The sequence below is a fragment of the Microcaecilia unicolor genome, chromosome 8 (genome assembly GCF_901765095.1).
Source record: "Microcaecilia unicolor chromosome 8, aMicUni1.1, whole genome shotgun sequence".
Classification (NCBI taxonomy): Eukaryota; Metazoa; Chordata; class Amphibia; order Gymnophiona; family Siphonopidae; genus Microcaecilia; species Microcaecilia unicolor.
The window spans coordinates 186101193-186118870 of record NC_044038.1 but is presented as its reverse complement, the minus strand read 5'-3'; the positions used below and the strand labels follow the sequence as shown (position 1 = coordinate 186118870).

The following is a 17678-nucleotide window of genomic DNA, read 5'->3' as shown; positions in this document are numbered from 1 at the left end:
ACTTGAAACAGTTTTTATATTTGTTCTTACCTCTACAGCATAGAACTTGCTAGTGCTTGTGCTCAGTTCTGTTTTCTTTCTTAGGGTATGCTTTCCATTTTCTGAAAGATGCCCTTGTGGCTTCCATCTCACCATTAAATCATGCTGATTATTGTGTAGCCTTCACATTACACTACTGCATGCACGAACTTGCCTTTGTTGCAACTCTCTTGTTTGTTTGATTAGCAGTCTGAGCCAGAGCAATGGGTAATACAGAGAGATGAACAGCCCTGAGCTTGGCAGCCACCCACTTGAATTCATGACCCAATCCTGTTGATGGAAAAATCATGGTTGTAGCAGGTGTTTCTGGAGCCACCAGAATTGATCAGGCACACAGTTCCCCCCCCCCCCCTTCTTGAGTAGTGGAACTGAGGCACTAAGGAGACTAGGGATGGGCTATTTGCAGCAATTTAGAAAAATCAACATAGCTTATGCTGCATGTCATTAACAAATGAGCAGAAAAATATTGGGCTTTTTCTTTTGTTTGCCAATAATAAAGTTAATTTTTTTGCAAATAGCATGTGCTGTTTTCAGAGTGCACTATTTGCAAAGAGGACACACTCTTGGACATGCCCCCAAAATGAAGAGTGTAAAAATGAACATTGCTGCTCTGGTAAAGCTGTCACACCCTGATGTGCAATGACCTCACCCATTTCTGTGCCTAATCAATCCTGGAAAACACTTGTTATGGTTAAGCAACAATGCTTTTAACTTTGTGTTGAAAACAAATTACAATTATTCATACCACCAGCGCAGTTCTTGTAGAGTATTGAATGATTTAGGTGAGCTTTGCAGAGGAATATTAGTGAACATTAGTAGCCATAGACAAAGTTTAGAAGATTTGGACCCCAGCCAAGAATATTTTAGGATTTGGAGCAAAAATGTGTTCTTGTGAATTTTGTTTTCTCTGACTTATCTTTAAAAAACAACAAGCAAACAAAACTTCCAATGTTTGGCTCCCCCCCCCCCCCCCCTTTGCTGCTACAGTCCCTACAGCAGGGAAGAGTAACATAGTAGATGACGACAGAAAAAGACCTGCATGTCCATCCAGTCTGCCCAACAAGATAAACTCATATGTGCTGCTTTTTGTGTATACCTTACCTTGATTTGTATCTGCCATTTTCAGGGCACAGACTGTAGAAGTCTGCCCAGCACTAGCCCCGCCTCCCAACCACCAGCTCTGCCACCCAATCTCAGTTAAGCTTCTGAGGATCCATTCCTTCTGAACAGGATTCCTTTATGTTTATCCCATGCATGTTTGAATTCTGTTACCGTTTTCATCTCTACCACCTCCCGCGGGAGGGCATTCCAATTATCCACCACTCCGTGAAAAAATACTTCCTGACATTTTTCTTGAGTCTGCCCCCCTTCAATCTCATTTCATGTCCGCCTTCCCATCTACGGAAAAGGTTCATTTACGGATTAATACCTTTCAAATATTTGAATGTCTATCATATCACCCCTGTTTCTCCTTTCCTCCAGGGTATACATTGTTCAGGTCAGCAAGTCTCTCCTCATACGTCTTGTAACACAAATCCCATACCATTCTCGTAGCTTTTCTTTGCACCGCTTCAATTCTTTTTACATCCTTAGCAAGATATGTCCTCCCAAAACTGAACACAATACTCCAGGTGGGGCCTCACCAACGACGTATACAGGGGCATTAAAACCTCTTTTCTTCTGCTGGTCACATCTCTCTCTATACAGCCTGGCAACCTTCTAGCTACAGCCACCGCCTTGTCACACTGTTTCGTCACCTTCAGATCCTCAGATACTATCACCCCAAGATCCCTCTCCCCGTCTGTACATATGAGACTCTCACCGCCTAACACATACGTCTCTCGTGGATTTCTACTCCCTAAGTGCATCATTGAATTTTAATTGCCAAACCTTAGACCATTCTTCTAGCTTCCGCAGATCCTTTTTCATGTTTTCCACTCCCGGGTGTCCACTCTGTTACACATCTTAGTATCATCCGCAAAAAGGCAAACTTTACCTTCTAACCCTTCGGCAATGTCACTCACAAATATATTTAACAGAATCGGCCCCAGCACCGATCCCTGAGGCACTCCACTACTCACCTTTCCCTCATCCGAACGAATTCCATTAACCACCACCCTCTGGCGTCTGTCCATCAACCAGTTCCTAATCCAGTTCACCACTTCGGGTCCTATCTTCAGCCTGTCAAGTTTATTGAAGAGCCTCCTGTGGGGAACCGTGTGAAAAGCTTTGCTGAAATCTAAGTAGATTACATCTATAGCACGTCCATGATTCAATTCTCTGGTCACCCAGTCAAAGAATTCAATGAGATTCGTTTGGTACGATTTACCTTTGGTAAAACCATGTTGTTTCGGATCCTGCAAGTTATTGGCTTCCAGGAAATTCACTATCCTTTCCTTCAGCATCGCTTCCATTACTTTTCCGATAACCGAAGTGAGGCTTACCGGCCTGTAGTTTCCAGCTTCTTCCCTATCACCACTTTTGTGAAGAGGGACTACGTCCGCTGTTCTCCAATCCCATCGAACCTCTCCCATCTCCAAGGATTTATTAAACAAATCTTTAAGAGGACCCGCCAGAACCTCTCTCAGCTCCCTCAATATCCTGGGGTGGATCCCGTCCGGTCCCACGGCTTTGTCCACCTTTAGATTTTCAAGTTTTTCATACATACTGTTCCGTGAACGGTGCTCTATCCACTCCATTCGTGCTTTTTCCAGTCAATCGCGATCCTTCTCCAGGATTTTCTTCTGTGAAAACAGAACAAAAGTATCTATTTAGCAAATTTGCTTTTTCTTCATCATTATCTAAATAGCGGTTCACTAGGTAGATAACTTTTATACACAGAGGGGCCACATGAATGTCAGTACTGTCCCTAGCGGACTGCAACGTTATGTAATGTCAGAACTGGAAATGCACAGAGCTCAGTTGACCACGGGGCTCATTTTCAAAGCACTTAGCCTTCCAAAGTTCCATAGAAACCTATGGAACTTTGGGAGGCTAAGTGCTTTGAAAATATGCCTCCACCTGTAATAAATAAGTAGAAATGTAATTAAAAACAGTGGAAACAAACTGTTACGAGGGTCTATCCAGAAAATATTTATGAAATACAGTATTTTAAAATTGCAAAAGCTCTGGTCAACGATGTTTTCTCTGTCTCAGGGAAAACACAAAACTCAGTGGTGGGCCACAGGTTGCTTTCTGCTGGCTGGTCTTCTGTGTTTTGCAGCTGTTGCAGTTTCTGCTGAAGTCACTGCTGGCCACCAGATTTTAGGCATTTGGGAATTTTCTATCCCTGACCAACCGCATTGATAAATTTATTTTCAGCATTTATTAAAAAAACAAAAAAGTAGGCAAGACAGCTCATTTGTAATGCTGTGTTTATTTTATAGGAGATGGTGGACCACCATGAGGTGAGCACTGCCTTCCGTTACCTGGCTCAGTATTACTTCAAAAGCAAACTCTGGGATGAGGCATCCGCCTGTGCAAAAAAGTGTTGCAACTTCAATGATGTAAGTACAAGAATTACAGAGGAACAGGGCCAGCCCACCAATTAGACTGGACTAGGCATTTGCCTAGGATAGTGCCGGGGGGGGGGGGGGGGGGGGGAGACCAAAGAGTCAAAGCAAAACAATATGTCCCGATAGCCATACAAAGAAACTGGTTATACTTTCACCAGCAGGAAGGGTAGGTATTTACCCAGGTTATTCTGTAATCATCTTTTAATCTCCATCATTTCAAACATCTTTCTGCCACCATGCCCTTTGCTCGTCGCTCTATACATTACAAATGTTCTTAGTGCTGGAACTGCCTTCATGCAGGGCTCATGGTAAAGGTGCTGGGGCCAGGGCAGTTTAGAAGGGATTCCCAAAGTTTGCCAACAAACTGTGCTACCTTTTAGCGTTAGGTAGACATGGAGGCATAGGCCATTTTCCCTGCCCTCATAATATTGTACCTGCATTGCTTGTGTTGAAGGTTCACACTGTAGGAATAGTTATGCTTTAAGTACTACAGTGGACCATTTTCAAATCAGTTCCTGCATTTAGATTGCCAGTTTGAACATTTCTTTACTTCACTTTAAGTAAATCTGCACATTTGTTCCACAACACATGCTTTTAACTGCATTTCCAGAAGGCAAATGCAGTTCGGTCTCTGCAGAAAAAAACAGTCACTAACAGCCATACAGGTTCATTTTCAAAGCACATGGTTACATAGTAACTTATGGAACTTTGTAAATCTATGTGCTTTGAAAATGAGCACCTTAGACACTGTTGAAAGTGTCATGTGTACAAAGTGAAACCTCAAAGGCTGTACAAAAAAAAAAAAACACTTGTGAACTGTTCTCAAAACATGCAGTATAAAAATTGTTCCCTGAAAAATAAGTCTTGCTTGAAGATGCAAACAGGAGCTCAATTAACAACAAAGCATACTTTTGTTTCATCTGTCATTTCAGACAAGAGAAGAGGGTAAAGCACTGCTGCGACAGATTTTACAATTACGTAATGAAGGGGAAAGCACCTCAAGTGACATAACTGCTACAGTTCCATTCTTCTTGCCACTGTCTGCAAACAACACTCCTACCCGCAGGGTTTCTCCCCTCAACCTTTCTTCAGTTACACCATGAGTGCTCTGTACATCAGGATGGATAAAGAGGTTGACTGCTCTGTTCTGCTTGGACCCTTCTTGTTGAGGTGAAGAAGAAAGTACCAGAAGTCTTTTCTTAATGTAAATTATGGTATTCAGTGCTCAGGAGCTTTTGCCAGTCCTGAAGGAATTGTTCTCTTCCATCACAGTCTGGATATTACAGGTTATTAACCTTGTGGTGGCTATTTTTGCTGGACCTGTGTTCTGAGTTCATGGGCCCTCATAAAAGATGGACGACGACTAAACTGCTTGTTTCTGTTTCAAGTAATAGACTCTAAATCATAGGAGCCATATTAAAAGAAAACCTTTCAGCTGTTCTTTCCATTCTTTTATTTTGCTGCCTAAACATCACTTTGCAAGTGGGAATGTTTACTATAATCTATACCTACACCAAGGATGAGTTCTACCCTTATTCTTCATCTTGTAGTAGCTGTTATAGATGAGATGTTCTATAACTTTAACAGTAAGTCTTGAATAAGTAATTAGAAAACTTACACAGTCAGCAGTGCCAGCTAGCTGTCAGGGCTTTATGTTTAAAACATTTTGTGGATGGCAGCTGGGCAGTAAGGAGAACAGGGAGAGAGTCTAAGTGAGCATAAAATATGGAACAGACATAAGATTAAAGACAGGATGAATACTTGATTTTACACAATCCTATTCAGTAAAACACATTTGTCTTCCAATTTAAAGTTTTATTCAACACTTCAAGGATAATATAATACATGTAATCGCGTAGCCTACATATGCTACCAGTTAAAACACATATGTCTTATCTGACCTATTCCTTTTCCTCACAAACTTAGGATTATTTCTAATACATAAAAAAAAAAAAAAATACTTAAATGCTAAAGCAAAGAATTAACCCCTAAAACAATAATGGGAATAAGTCCTCAAGTTCAAAAAAAACAAGATGTGTGTGCGTGCATATATGGACTTCTGTCCTTTGGCCTTCTAGAGATGGAAATAAAGAGTTGGGCATGTAACCTGCCCTGGTGGGGTGATAGGCGATCAATCTGGACCAGTCTGGAAAGACTAAAGTACAGTAAATTAGAGTTAAGGAGAAATTAAGTCTCACCTGCTAAATATATTGTTGCCATGTGATATCAAGGATGATTTGGGCCTGATTGTAACATTACAGCTACCTATTAAATTTCATGGATGGGGGAGGGGTGGGGCTGTTTTTATTATGTTGGTTTTCCTTCTGTGTCCTCATGGAGTTTGAGGGGTGGGGCCAGCAAGCATGTTATAACTCTTGTGATTATATTCAAACGTACCCTCCCCCTCCCCGGGAACCTTGTCTGAGGGGAGGAGGCTGGTTAGAGATTGAAGTGGGGTGTTTGATACACTACACCCCCTCCAGCATGTAGTAGGATTTCTGGTTGATCTTTTAGCTCTATGCTTTCTGTTAGTGCTGCTGTAGGCTGCTTTTGTTCCCTCTGGTCTAGCTGGTGGATCCTTAGCCATCATGTGCTTAGTTTAGTTTCATATACTGCTGTTCACAATGCAATCAGTGTGATTTACAAAGAACAAAATTAAGTTTCCTCTACAACCCTCCAGACCGGTCAAGACGCGTGGGTTATGTTCCTCTACCAGCAGAGGGAGACTGAGAAAACACTGAACTTTTGACTACTGTATATATACCCTGTACAGTACACCCTATAGCCAGTATTTTCTCAGTCTCAGCAGAGGTAGAAGGACAGCCTGTGCAGTCTTCAATGGTCTGGTGAGGTAGTTTTGAGATTAGGACACAGGGATCTGTGGGTTTCTGTCCAAATTTTCTAGTTGGTTGCCCTGTATGTGTAAAATAATAATAATAACAAATTTAAAAAAAAGAAGTGCTTCGGGGCCTTGGGTCCGGTGGGGCCCAGTTTTCCCCCCTGGGGTGTTACACCCGGTTTTCAGGTCCCTCCCCCTGTGCTGCTCTCTATTTCTGTATTGGCAGCTTTGTGCCTCAGCTGCTTTCTGTGTACTGTACCTTGAGTACCCCACAATTATCAGCTGCCAGAATTGTGCTCTGTCTTTAAGTACAGACATTTATTTGTTTGAAGCGGAACGAAAGGAGATTTCAGTTCCTGGGTGGAACGGGAGAGCAGTGCGCGTTTTGGGCTGTTTAGTGGCTTGGCGCGGAGTCGGAGAAGCGCTTCTTACCTCAGGGGTGTTATGGCTGGCAAGCTCCTCCGATGTCGCGCGTGCTCACGACGGGGTGTTGAGCAGCCAGGCGGCTTGTGCCGCCTTTGCGGCGAACCTAAACAGTCTGTTTTGTCTCCCCCCGAGTTGACCGCGGTTTCTAGGTCAGCTGGAGCGCAGACAGGGCCGGCAGCAGCGGCTCCCATTTTGGATCCGGCGCGGTCCTCAGTCAGCGGTTTTTGGGCCTGTTGCCCCCATTGTCATGCAAAAGGCGCCTAATGCGGCCCCGGGAGGGGTTGGTTTTCCCCCTGAATTTGTGTGGACCCTTTATCAGGCTTGAAAGTCGGGTCCCCCTCCGTTGGAGGAGGGGACTAGTCCCTTGCTGGCTAAGAGACCACGTGTAGAGTGGTCAGAGGACGAGGAGTGTTTTTCTCCTATAGGCTCGGACGGAGCACTTAGTGAGGTTGGTGACTCTGAGGGCTTTGAAAGCTCTCAGGCTCCGGATTGTTTGGTGCCTGGAGAGGATCCCTCCGTAGTTAGGATTTTCCAAAGGGATGAGCTTGCTGAGCTCATAGATCAGGTTTCGTCCACCCTTAAGTTTGACCAACCGGAGGTGGCCTTGGGAGAGTCTAAACCGGTGGATCCTTTGGTGAAGGGCATTCAGCATAAAGTGCGGTCCTTTCCCATGAACGCGGATATACGGGATATGATTTCTCAGGAATGGGATTCGCCGGATTCACAGTGTAAGGTCTCTAAAGCAATGATGAGGCTTTATCCTCTCCCGCAGGAGGATAGAGATTCTTTTAAGGCGCCCACAGTAGATGTGGTGGTGGCGGCTGTTGTTAAAGCTACGGCTAGCCCAGTAGACGGCGGAACCGCTCTCCGTGACCCCCAGGATAGGAGGTTGGAATCTTTTCTCAAGCGTAGTTTTGATTTGTCGGCTCTGGCCCTGCAAGCCTAGGTGTGTGGGGGGGCCTGGTGGCTCGAGCTTGTTTCCGCTGGTCCGAGAAGCTTCTGGATGATTCGGTGGACGTGGGAACCTCAGGGGTTCATGAGTTAGCCAAGTTGGAGATGGGATCGTCTTTTGTCTGATGCACTTTATGATTTGTTGCGTGCGTAAGCCAAAAATGGCTTGATTGTGGGGGCAAGTAGGGCCCTATGGTTGCGAGGTTGGGTCGCGGATGCAGGCTCTAAGGCTAAGTTGTGTTCTCTTCCCTTCAAGGGTTCTATGCTTTTTGGAGAGGACTTGGACAAATTAGTGCGAGGTCTTACTGATGCCAAGGTTCCTCGGCTTCCCGATTTTCAGCCTAAGTCGGGTGCTAGGGGTATTTCCTCTCGAGGTCGGTTTAGGGAGGCTCGGCGGTATAGGCCGGGAGGTCTAGTGGAACTTCCAGAGGTCGGTTCTTCCAGCGCACCCAGTCCTTTTGAGGGAGTGGTCACGGAGGGCGTGACTTTTCCGCAGGAGGTCAGTCTTCGGGACAAATTTCACAATGAAGGTGTGCGGGTCCAGGCTCTGGTGCGTGTAGGGGCTCGGCTGAGTCTTTTTTTCCAGAGCTGGGCCCAGATCACATCGGATCAGTGGGTTCTCGAGGTGATTCGGGACAGGTATGCTCTAGAGTTTGACAGTTTGCCTCCCGAGGGTTTTCTGGAGTCCCCTTGTCATTCGAGGCTCAAGCGAAGAGCAGTGCGGGACATGTTGCATCGTCTTCTCAGCCTGGGGGCAGTGGTTTCTGTTCCTCTCGTTCAGCAGCTCTCAGGGTGCTATTCGATCTATTTTGTGGTCCCAAAGGATGCCTTTCGTCCTATCTTAGATCTGAAGAGAGTCAATGCAGCGCTCAAGGTTCCCTCTTTTCGCATGGAGACGTTGCAGTCTGTCATTGTCGCAGTGCGGAAGGGAGAGGTCCTAACCTCGCTGGACTTGACAGAGGCTTATCTTCACATTCCCATTCATGCGGCTCATCAGCGTTTTCTTCGCTTTGCAGTCTTGGGGAAGCATTTTCAGTTTTGTGCCCTGCCCTTCGGTCTGGCAACAGCTCCCCGCACCTTTTCCAAGGTTATGGTAGTGGTGGGGGCGACTTTGCGGAGACAGAGTATTTTGGTGCACCCGTACCTGGACGACTGGCTGATTCGGGCCAAGTCAAGGGCGGAAAGCGAGGTGGCTACGTCTCAAGTGGTACAGTTCCTACAGTCTCTGGGCTGGGTAGTGAACTTCAGCAAGAGTCATCTCGTTCCATCGCAGTCCCTGGAGTATCTGGGGGTTCTCTTTGACACAAAAAATGGTCAAGTAGTCTTGCCAGAGCCATGGATTCAAAAGTTGCAGGTTCAGATTCGTTTTCTTGCGGAGACGGCGCGGTTTTACCTTCAAGTGCTGGGGATGATGGCGGCAACCATAGAAGTAGTACCGTGGGCCAGGGCGCACATGTGTCCGTTGCAGTCAGCTCTTCTCAGTCGTTGGGCACCGCTGTCGCAGGAGTTGGAGATGCTTCTGCCGCGGTTGCCCATCCCTCGGCTCAGTCTCCGGTGGTGGCTCAACTCGAGCAATCTGCAGAAGGGAATGCCGTTGGAGTCTCCCCAGTGGGTGGTACTGGTCACAGACGCCAGCCTGCAAGGTTGGGGAGCTCATTGTCTCGGCCAGGTAGCTCAGGGTCGCTGGTTGCGGTCAGAAGCACAGTGGTCCATCAACAGCTTGGAGACTCGGGCCATTCGTTTGGCGCTTCAGGCCTTCCAGTCTCGGCTTGTCTTCAAGGCAGTCAGAGTGCTCTGCGACAGCGCCACAGCAGTCGCTTATGTCAACATTCAAGGAGGCACAAAGAGCCCGGCGGTCGCGGAGGAGGCGGTGCAGTTGTGCCAATGGGCAGAAGTGCATCTTCAGGCGCTTTCAGCGGCTCATGTGGCAGGAGTGGACAACGTGGATGCGGATTATCTCAGCAGACATACTCTAGACCCCGGAGAGTGGTCCCTGCATCGGTCAGTGTTCGAGCGCATTGTGTCGGTCTGGGGTCTTCCAGTGATGGATCTTATGGCAAGGAACCGCAATGCGCAAGTTCAGAGATTTTTCCGTCGCCGGAGAGACTCAATGCTCTTCTGTTGCCCTGGCCTCAGGAGTTGCTGTATGTTTTTCCTCCGTGGCCGTTAGTCGGGCGAGTAGTACAGCGCATCGAACGTCACCCCGGCCGGGTGATTCTGATAGCTCCAAATTGGCCGCGCCGGTCGTGGTACGGAGATCTAGTGCGGTTGGCAGTGGAGGAGCCGCTTCCATTGTCTGAATCAGTAGTCTTGTGTCAAGGTCCGATAATTATGCCAGACCCAGCTCGGTTCTCGCTTATGGCTTGGCTCTTGAGAGGTACAGGTTGTTTCATGAGCGCCGCTGCTAGTACAACTACAACTTAGGTGAAAGTGCGCGGATCCGCCATGAAACTGGTAATGTCGACCTAGAATTGTAAAGCACACGAATGTGCAGTGAACTTGCAGAATAGGAATATGTAAACAAGCCTCTGACATATCCAAGGCCGTTAAATACTCTCCTTGCCGAACATAGGAAGTCTTCTAACTGAGTGAACAAGAATCACCTCTTGTCTGAGAGGAAGGATAAGTATGGTGAAAATAGGAGGGGCTGTTGGAGACCCAACCAAAGCCCGAAACGGCAAATGATACCCCCGAGTCGGAAAACCGAAAGAACTATCAGAGACTGGTTCTGAGAGGAATATGCAGATAAGCGTCTGCCAAAAAGTACACTGCACTAAGCGCCACTATGACAAATCCAAGATCCTTAAGCGAAAGACTGGAGACTTTGAGAGCACTGAGGAAGGCCTTGAGGTTCCAAATAAGATGAAAGAAAATTCCTTCTTGGAAATTAGAAAGTAAAATTGACCCCCGAAACATAGATCGAGGAAATGACCAAAGGTCCAAGAGGCTCTGTAGATTGTCCCCTACGCCACCTGCTAGGGAGACTGTAGAAAGAGAAACTTAGCGAAGTGACAAGAATAACTGTCTTGAAAAAAACTGCAAGAACTTCTGGACAAAGGGAATATGACTGTAATTCAGCCACAGAAAGTGAAAACAGAAAACCTGAGCTACTAAATCTGTCATGCAACACTAGGTTCCTGGACCAGTACCTAGATACGAGCAGAAAAAATGATGTATACAAGGCAGCCATGTAACTAAGATTTTCATCATAGAAAGCTAAACTGATGAGAATAACAGTAGAGATAAATATGCAACCCTAGAACAAATGTCATACTCAAGAGAATAAGTATAGCATTTTCTGGCGCAGAATTAGCTAGAATTCCAGATGAATTGACAGCCGTTGTAGGTGCGCAAAATAGTGTTCAGGCACGTCTGAAGAAATAACTTCTCAAAGTGTAATACATACTAGACAGAAAAAATAGCTGATGATGCCGCCCCTGCAAGAAGACCCCCAGGGACTTTGTAATAGAGACTAAACCTGAGAGTGCTAGAACTGAAGTTACTTGAGGTAACATACCTGAGCATTATTATCATTTAGTTGGGTATTTAATTATTGAGTTTTCAGCCGATGCTGAAGTGAACACAAAAAACATGACTGCAACCATGCCAGAAAAAAGAAGCTCTGGGTATATCTAAATTGAAATCATGGTATTTGAATTAGAAATATGGTACAGCAGTGAACACAATACATGACTGCAACCATGCCAGAAACTGAAAACATGGTATTTGAATTAGAAATATGGTACAGCCACAGCACTGGAAACCCACAGAGAAAGATTACTCGAGATTACAGAGCAACCAGCCTGAAAGCTTTTTTTTTTTCCCCCCGCAAATAGTGTTCAAAAAGTGCGCAGGTAAATAAGCCTTTCATATAAAACATAGATAGCATTAAATAGTAACGCCGAGGACTAACCCTGGGCAAACCATGGACCCCTGAAAACTGCCTCCAGACTATATTAGATGGAATATGTGGAGAACAAGACAGGGCAAAAAACAAAACTTCTCGTCTTCTGAGAATCGCCAGAAGATACAGTGTCTCCGTTTCCGTCTGCACCCTAGAAGAAAAGAAACACAGAAAAAAACGATGCGACGGAGAAGCTGCTGGTGCAGAAACAAAATGGCGGCCAGCCACGCCAAAATTAACAGAATGAGAAAACAGTGAAAAAAGACACGACGGACCAGACTGGCAAATGAAGAAGCAGGAAATCGCTGACTGTACCCAACGAAAAGGCCCTGAAGAAACGGAAAACTCCAGCGTTGACAAAACATATGCTGTGGCCTCCTCTGCATGGCAGAGCTGTGCCTGACCGAGAAACAATGCTTCGCGCCATTTTATTTCATATTTGTTTATTTTTTTATTTTTTTAAAACAAGCTAGCGCCCGCTGCCCAAGACGCGATGAAACGGAGAAACAACTGCTAGCTAGATAAGGAGAAAAGTGCTGAAGAGAAACAGAAAACCCACATAGCTGCCTCTGTTCCTTAGAAGGCTGTTTTGTTTTTTTTGTTTTTTTTTTAACAGCTGAGCCTGCTCGTTACAAGCCTGGGGAAAGAAAAAATACTTCTGCTTGTAAGTTCCTATATGATTGTGCTCGTTAGCCATCTGTGTATTGTCCCCCCCCCCCCTTTTTTTTTTTTTTTCAAAAACAACTTGCTCGTTAAAATGCTGGGGAAGGAAAAAATACTTGTACTTTTAACTTTCCATAGTGGCTGCCTCTCCCAAAGACATACACCTTTCTAAACAAAGGGTAGCCCTTCCCAGCTACATATGGGAGATGGGGAGGTAGGGGGTAGGGACCCGGGGCACCCGAGTTTAACACCCCAGAGGCTGTAAAAGAAAGAAAGGAAAAGAAAACCCTACCTGACCAGCGTCTAACAGAGAATTCCTAGGCACAGAAGAAGAGGTAGCATTGTTGTTCTTATTATTAACCTCTAAAAGAGAAAGATAAAGAGAGAGACTAATGGGCTCGCTTCCTACCTGCTGGGAGACTGAGAAAATACTGAGGCTAAGGTCACATGGCCAGGGCTCCTATTGGCTCTCTAGAGTCAGAGTTTTTCTCAGTCTCCACCTGCTGGTAGGCAAGCACAACCCATCAGTCCAATCCTGGTCCGGAGGGACGCTAAGGAAGAAAGGGTTTTCTTCTAGGGTCATCGATACGATGTTGAGTTCCCTGCTGGAAATCCACTTCCTTGGCGTACGTCCGAGTCTGGAGACTCTTTGAGCACTGGTGCGAGGATCGTCATGTTATGTCTTTCCACTCTTCAGTGGCGGACGACTTGGAATTTTTGCAGGATGGTTTGGACAGGGGTCTGGCCTTGTCTACTTTGAAGGTGCAGGTAGCAGCTTTGTCCTGTTTTCGTGGGAAGGTTCAGGGGAAGTCGTTAGCTTCTATTCCTGAAGTGGTTCGTTTTTTGAAGGGAGTTAAGTTGCTGCGTCCGCCTCAGCGGAAGGTGGTGCCTCCATGGGATTTGAATCGTGTTTTGGATGCTTTGGTTAGGCCTCCGTTTGAGCCCTTGTTTTCAGCCTCTTGCAAGGATCTTTCTTTAAAGGCGGTCTTTTTGGTTGCTATTACTTCGGCACGGAGGGTGTCGGAGCTCCATGCTTTGTCTTGTAGAGAGACTTTTTTGTCGTTTTCCAAGGAAAGGGTATCGTTGCGGACGTTGCCTTCCTTTGTGCCCAAGGTGGTTTCTGAGTTTCATGTAAATCAGGTCATTTCTTTGCCAGTTTTGGGTGACTTGAAGGGGGACGCAGAGCAGCGTCGGCTTGCGAAGTTGGATGTGCGGAGAGTCTTGCGTTGTTATTTGTCTAGAACTCAGGAGTTCAGAGTTTCGGATCGTTTGTTCTTCATGGTGGGCCTAGAAAGGGCGCAGCGGCTTCTAAGGCGACTATAGCAGGGTGGTTGAAGGAGGCGATTGCATCTGCTTATTTGGTGAAGGGTCATGTGGTACCTAAGTTTTTTTCTGCTCATTCCACTAGGGGGATGGCGGCCTCGTGGGCGGAGAATAGTATGATCCCTCCGTCAGATATTTGTCGTGCGGCGGTTTGGTCTTCGTTGCATTCTTTTGTTAAGCATTAGAGGATTGATGTACATGCGAAGAGGCATGTTTTGGTGCAGCAGTATTGACCTCTGGCCTTCGTAGGTCCTGCCCATAAGATTCTTACTGCTTTGGTACGTCCCACGTGTCTTGACCGGTCTGGAGGGTTGCAGAGGAAGGTGAAATTAGGCCTTACCTGCTGATTTTCTTTCCTCTAGACCCTCCAGACCGGTCAAGGACCCACCCTGTCTGTATTGTAGGCCAGAAGGTCAGCTTGGTGTTTTCAGATTTCTTGGCAGCTGTTGATTGTTTTATACCTTCAGACTCCATTTATCAGTTCTCTCTTGGTATGAGTCTGAGACAGGTGAGACCGTGACTCGATAGTCCACCTGTGGAAGCACACATATATATAAAAGAATCCTTTAAGAATAACAAGAAGGTTCTCAGTTGGCAGCGAACACATACAGGGTTGTTAGTCACAGTTAGTGTTTTGTTCTCTGCTTTGTTAAGGTTATACTGGCTATTGGGTGTACTGCACAGGGTATATATACAGTAGTCAAAAGTTCAGTGTTTTCTCAGTCTCCCTCTGCTGGTAGAGGAACATAACCCACGCGTCGTGACCGGTCTGGAGGGTCTAGAGGAAAGAAAATTAGCAGGTAAGGCCTAATTTCACCTTTAAGGTTAAGGACTTTCTATCCCATCTATCAAACGTGTGTCTAGGTAGCATACAGTTTAAAGACATCACCGCGGAGACCCAGGCATCGGCCTGCTTATCCGACATTGCTGCCTGGATGTCCAACCGCCACCTGAAGCTGAACATGTCCAAAACCGAGCTCCTCGTCTTTCCACCTAAACCCACCTCTCCTCTTCCTCCACTCTCCATCTCAGTTGGTAACACCCTCATCCTCCCCGTCCCATCTGCCCGCAACCTCGGAGTCATCTTCGACTCCTCCCTCTCCTTCTCTGCGCATATCCAACAGACTGCCAAGACCTGTCGCTTCTTCCTTTTCAACATCAGCAAAATTCGCCCTTTCCTATCTGAGCACACCACACGAACTCTCGTCCACGCTCTCATTACCTCTCGCCTTGACTACTGCAACCTACTCCTCACCAGTCTCCCACTTAGCCATCTATCCCCCCTTCAATCCGTTCAGAACGCTGCCGCACGTCTTATATTCCGCCAGAACCGATATACTCACACCACCCCTCTCCTCACTTCACTGGCTTCCGATCAGATACCGCATACAATTCAAACTTCTCCTCCTTACCTACAAATGCACCCGGTCTGCGGCTCCTCACTACCTCTCTACCCTCATCTCCCCCTATGTCCCCGCCCGTAACCTCCGCTCACAGGACAAATCCCTCCTTTCAGTTCCCTTCTCCACCACTGCCAACTCCAGGCTCCGCTCATTCTGCCTTGCCTCACCCTTTGCCTGGAACAATCTTCCTCAACCCCTACGCCAAGCTCCCTCCCATATCCGTTTTCAAATCTCTGCTTAAAACTCACCTCTTCAATGCTGCGTTCGGCACCTAACCTTTCGTGAAATATAGTATTCCCTCTCAGACGGACTCCACACTTGTCTTTAGATTGTACACCTGTCTTTTAGATTGTAAGCTCCTTGAGCAGGGACTGTCCTTCCATGTTAAATTGTACAGCACTGCGTAACCCTAGTAGCGCTTTAGAAATGTTAAGTAGTAGTAAAGAAGAAAAGAGAAAGGACGAGCAAAATGTACATACAATAAAACAGGACCTAAAGATAAAAACAGAGCAGGGGAGAAACTACACCATCGTATAGGAAAGAAAAATACAATTGCTGGTGGTTCATGTAACCTCAGAAAAGAACTACACTCCCTATCATGCTGGACTTAATTTTTTAGTACCAGAAAATCATTGCTTAGAATCCCACAACATTTTTCTTACCAACAGGGAAAGTATGATGTGTTCTACTCTGTTTGCCCTTGTGAGTGACAGTAGGATGAGCATAACTACACTAGGGTATGTAACAGTAAGCAGGAGTCTTCCTCCTATTTAATTGAGCCTCACATATTTGTAAATATTTTTAGTATATATATATAGTTGTTATGTAACACCCATAATGCATGGTTAGCACTAACAGAATAACCATTAAAAAACAAAAACATGCTTTTTCTATCCCAAGATGGGACTGGCTATAAGTCCAGGTTAACGGGGCCCCTTATACTAAAATTCAGCAAAAATGACAATTGTATAAAAAAAAGGTTTGTAAACATTTATTTTTGGACTGATTGCCCTACAAATATGACCTATGTAACAGTACAGGCTCCCATTATTGAAGAGGGTTATATGGCAAATTTGTATTGGGCAGAGCTCCGTTAGATGTATTACAAGATTAGCTAAAATCCACCAGAAAGTAAGGTTTCAATAAACATAAGATATGCGTATAGAAATTGGGGGAAGAGGAACAAGGCAAAACACAGAATTGCTCTCAGTTAATATTTGGTACGAAATGCCACAGACTTCAGCACAGGAGTTTGTCGACAGCGCAGAATGCGTGTATACGGGCTGCTGTCTGTCATGTTTTGCTGGCCTAGAGTCCTGGGTACAAAGTTCTGAAGAAATGGTTTCTTTCCAGGCTGTAGATTCTCTGCATTGGCACATGGGCGTTTTTTGGTGAAGGATGGTGTCCCCTGTAGTTTATGCACAGTGTGATACTGTTCAGCAATACAGACAGCCTTCTTCCTCAGATCTAGCTTTACCAGCATCATGTTATTCTGCAGCTCTGCCAGTGTCTGGTCCTAGCAATGAGAAGGGAATGATAGGCAGTTAGACTATGCTTGTACTTAAACTTTACCTTACCCCCCCCCCCCCCCCCCCACAAGCAAAGTAAACATTTCATTAATACTTTACAGTGGAAACTGTACAAAGCAGATCGTAGATAAACCAAAGGGATATTTATTGATATAGTAAAAATAAATATATAAATTAAAATTGATAAGGCATTAAATGCATTTAATGCCTTATCAATTTTAATGTTGTTTTTATGAATTTATATAATTTGTATGATATCTTTTTACAATACTACTGTCATATGATTTTTATTTATATATTTATTTATTATTATTTCTTAGCCCCTGAAGCAGCCCAGTTGGGCGAAACACGGCCTGTGTCGGGCTATCCACTGTATGCATATTTTATTTTTATTTTTACTATATCAATAAATATCCTTTTGGTTTATCTACGATCTGCTTTGTACAGTTTCCACCTTGGAGTTTGCAGATCGTCTGCCCCTTTGTTTTCTTGGACCCTCCCTTTTGGGCATTAATACTTTACATACAGTTGAATAGGTGGTGGTCAGTTACTGCCTTTTAGTCAATCTAGTTAACTGTTTGTTTTTTTAGTTACATTTGTACCCCGCGCTTTCCCACTCATGGCAGGCTCAATATGGCTTACATATACAGGTACTTATTTGTACCTGGGGCAATGGAGGGTTAAGTGACTTGCCCAGAGTCACAAGGCGCTGTGCCTGAAGTGGGAATCGAACTCAGTTCCTCAGGACCAGAGTCCACCACCCTAACCACTAGGCCACTCCTAGTGGACAATGTTGAGAACCATAAACTACAGCACAGTTGATTTAATTTCCCTTATAAGGGGGCTAGTGCTGCCTTCAGCTCCTCAGTATCCTATATCAAAACTAAGACTAGTGAAGGTACTTGTGAGTTTCTAATTCACTCCTAAAGCCAGACCTACTGCAGTCAAAATCATCAGTTCATAGTCACCACCCCAGGAATAAGGCAGCCATACACAAAGGAAATAACTACCCTCTGCATGGCCTACAACATACTCAGCTGTCAAAGGTTCTTGGCTTATGTGTTCCAGGGGTTTCTTTTGGAAACT

At 45.4% G+C, this 17678-nt stretch overlaps 2 protein-coding genes across 2 annotated transcripts in view; one reads left to right on the top strand and one right to left on the bottom strand.

The window, feature by feature from the left end:
• Nucleotides 1–5353, top strand: part of CDC23 (cell division cycle 23) — a 106862-nt gene extending 101509 nt beyond the window's left edge. The window contains exons 15-16 of the mRNA XM_030212852.1: nucleotides 3426–3545; nucleotides 4487–5353. Of these exons, the coding sequence (XP_030068712.1) occupies nucleotides 3426–3545; nucleotides 4487–4657 (291 nt within the window). The 3' untranslated portion in view covers nucleotides 4658–5353. The remainder of the gene's footprint in view (nucleotides 1–3425; nucleotides 3546–4486) is intronic.
• A 10679-nt stretch (nucleotides 5354–16032) lies between these two features.
• Nucleotides 16033–17678, bottom strand: part of KIF20A (kinesin family member 20A) — a 213670-nt gene continuing 212024 nt past the window's right edge. Inside the window, 1 exon segment of the mRNA XM_030211810.1 lies at nucleotides 16033–16579. Coding sequence (XP_030067670.1) covers nucleotides 16274–16579 — 306 coding nt within the window. The 3' untranslated portion in view covers nucleotides 16033–16273.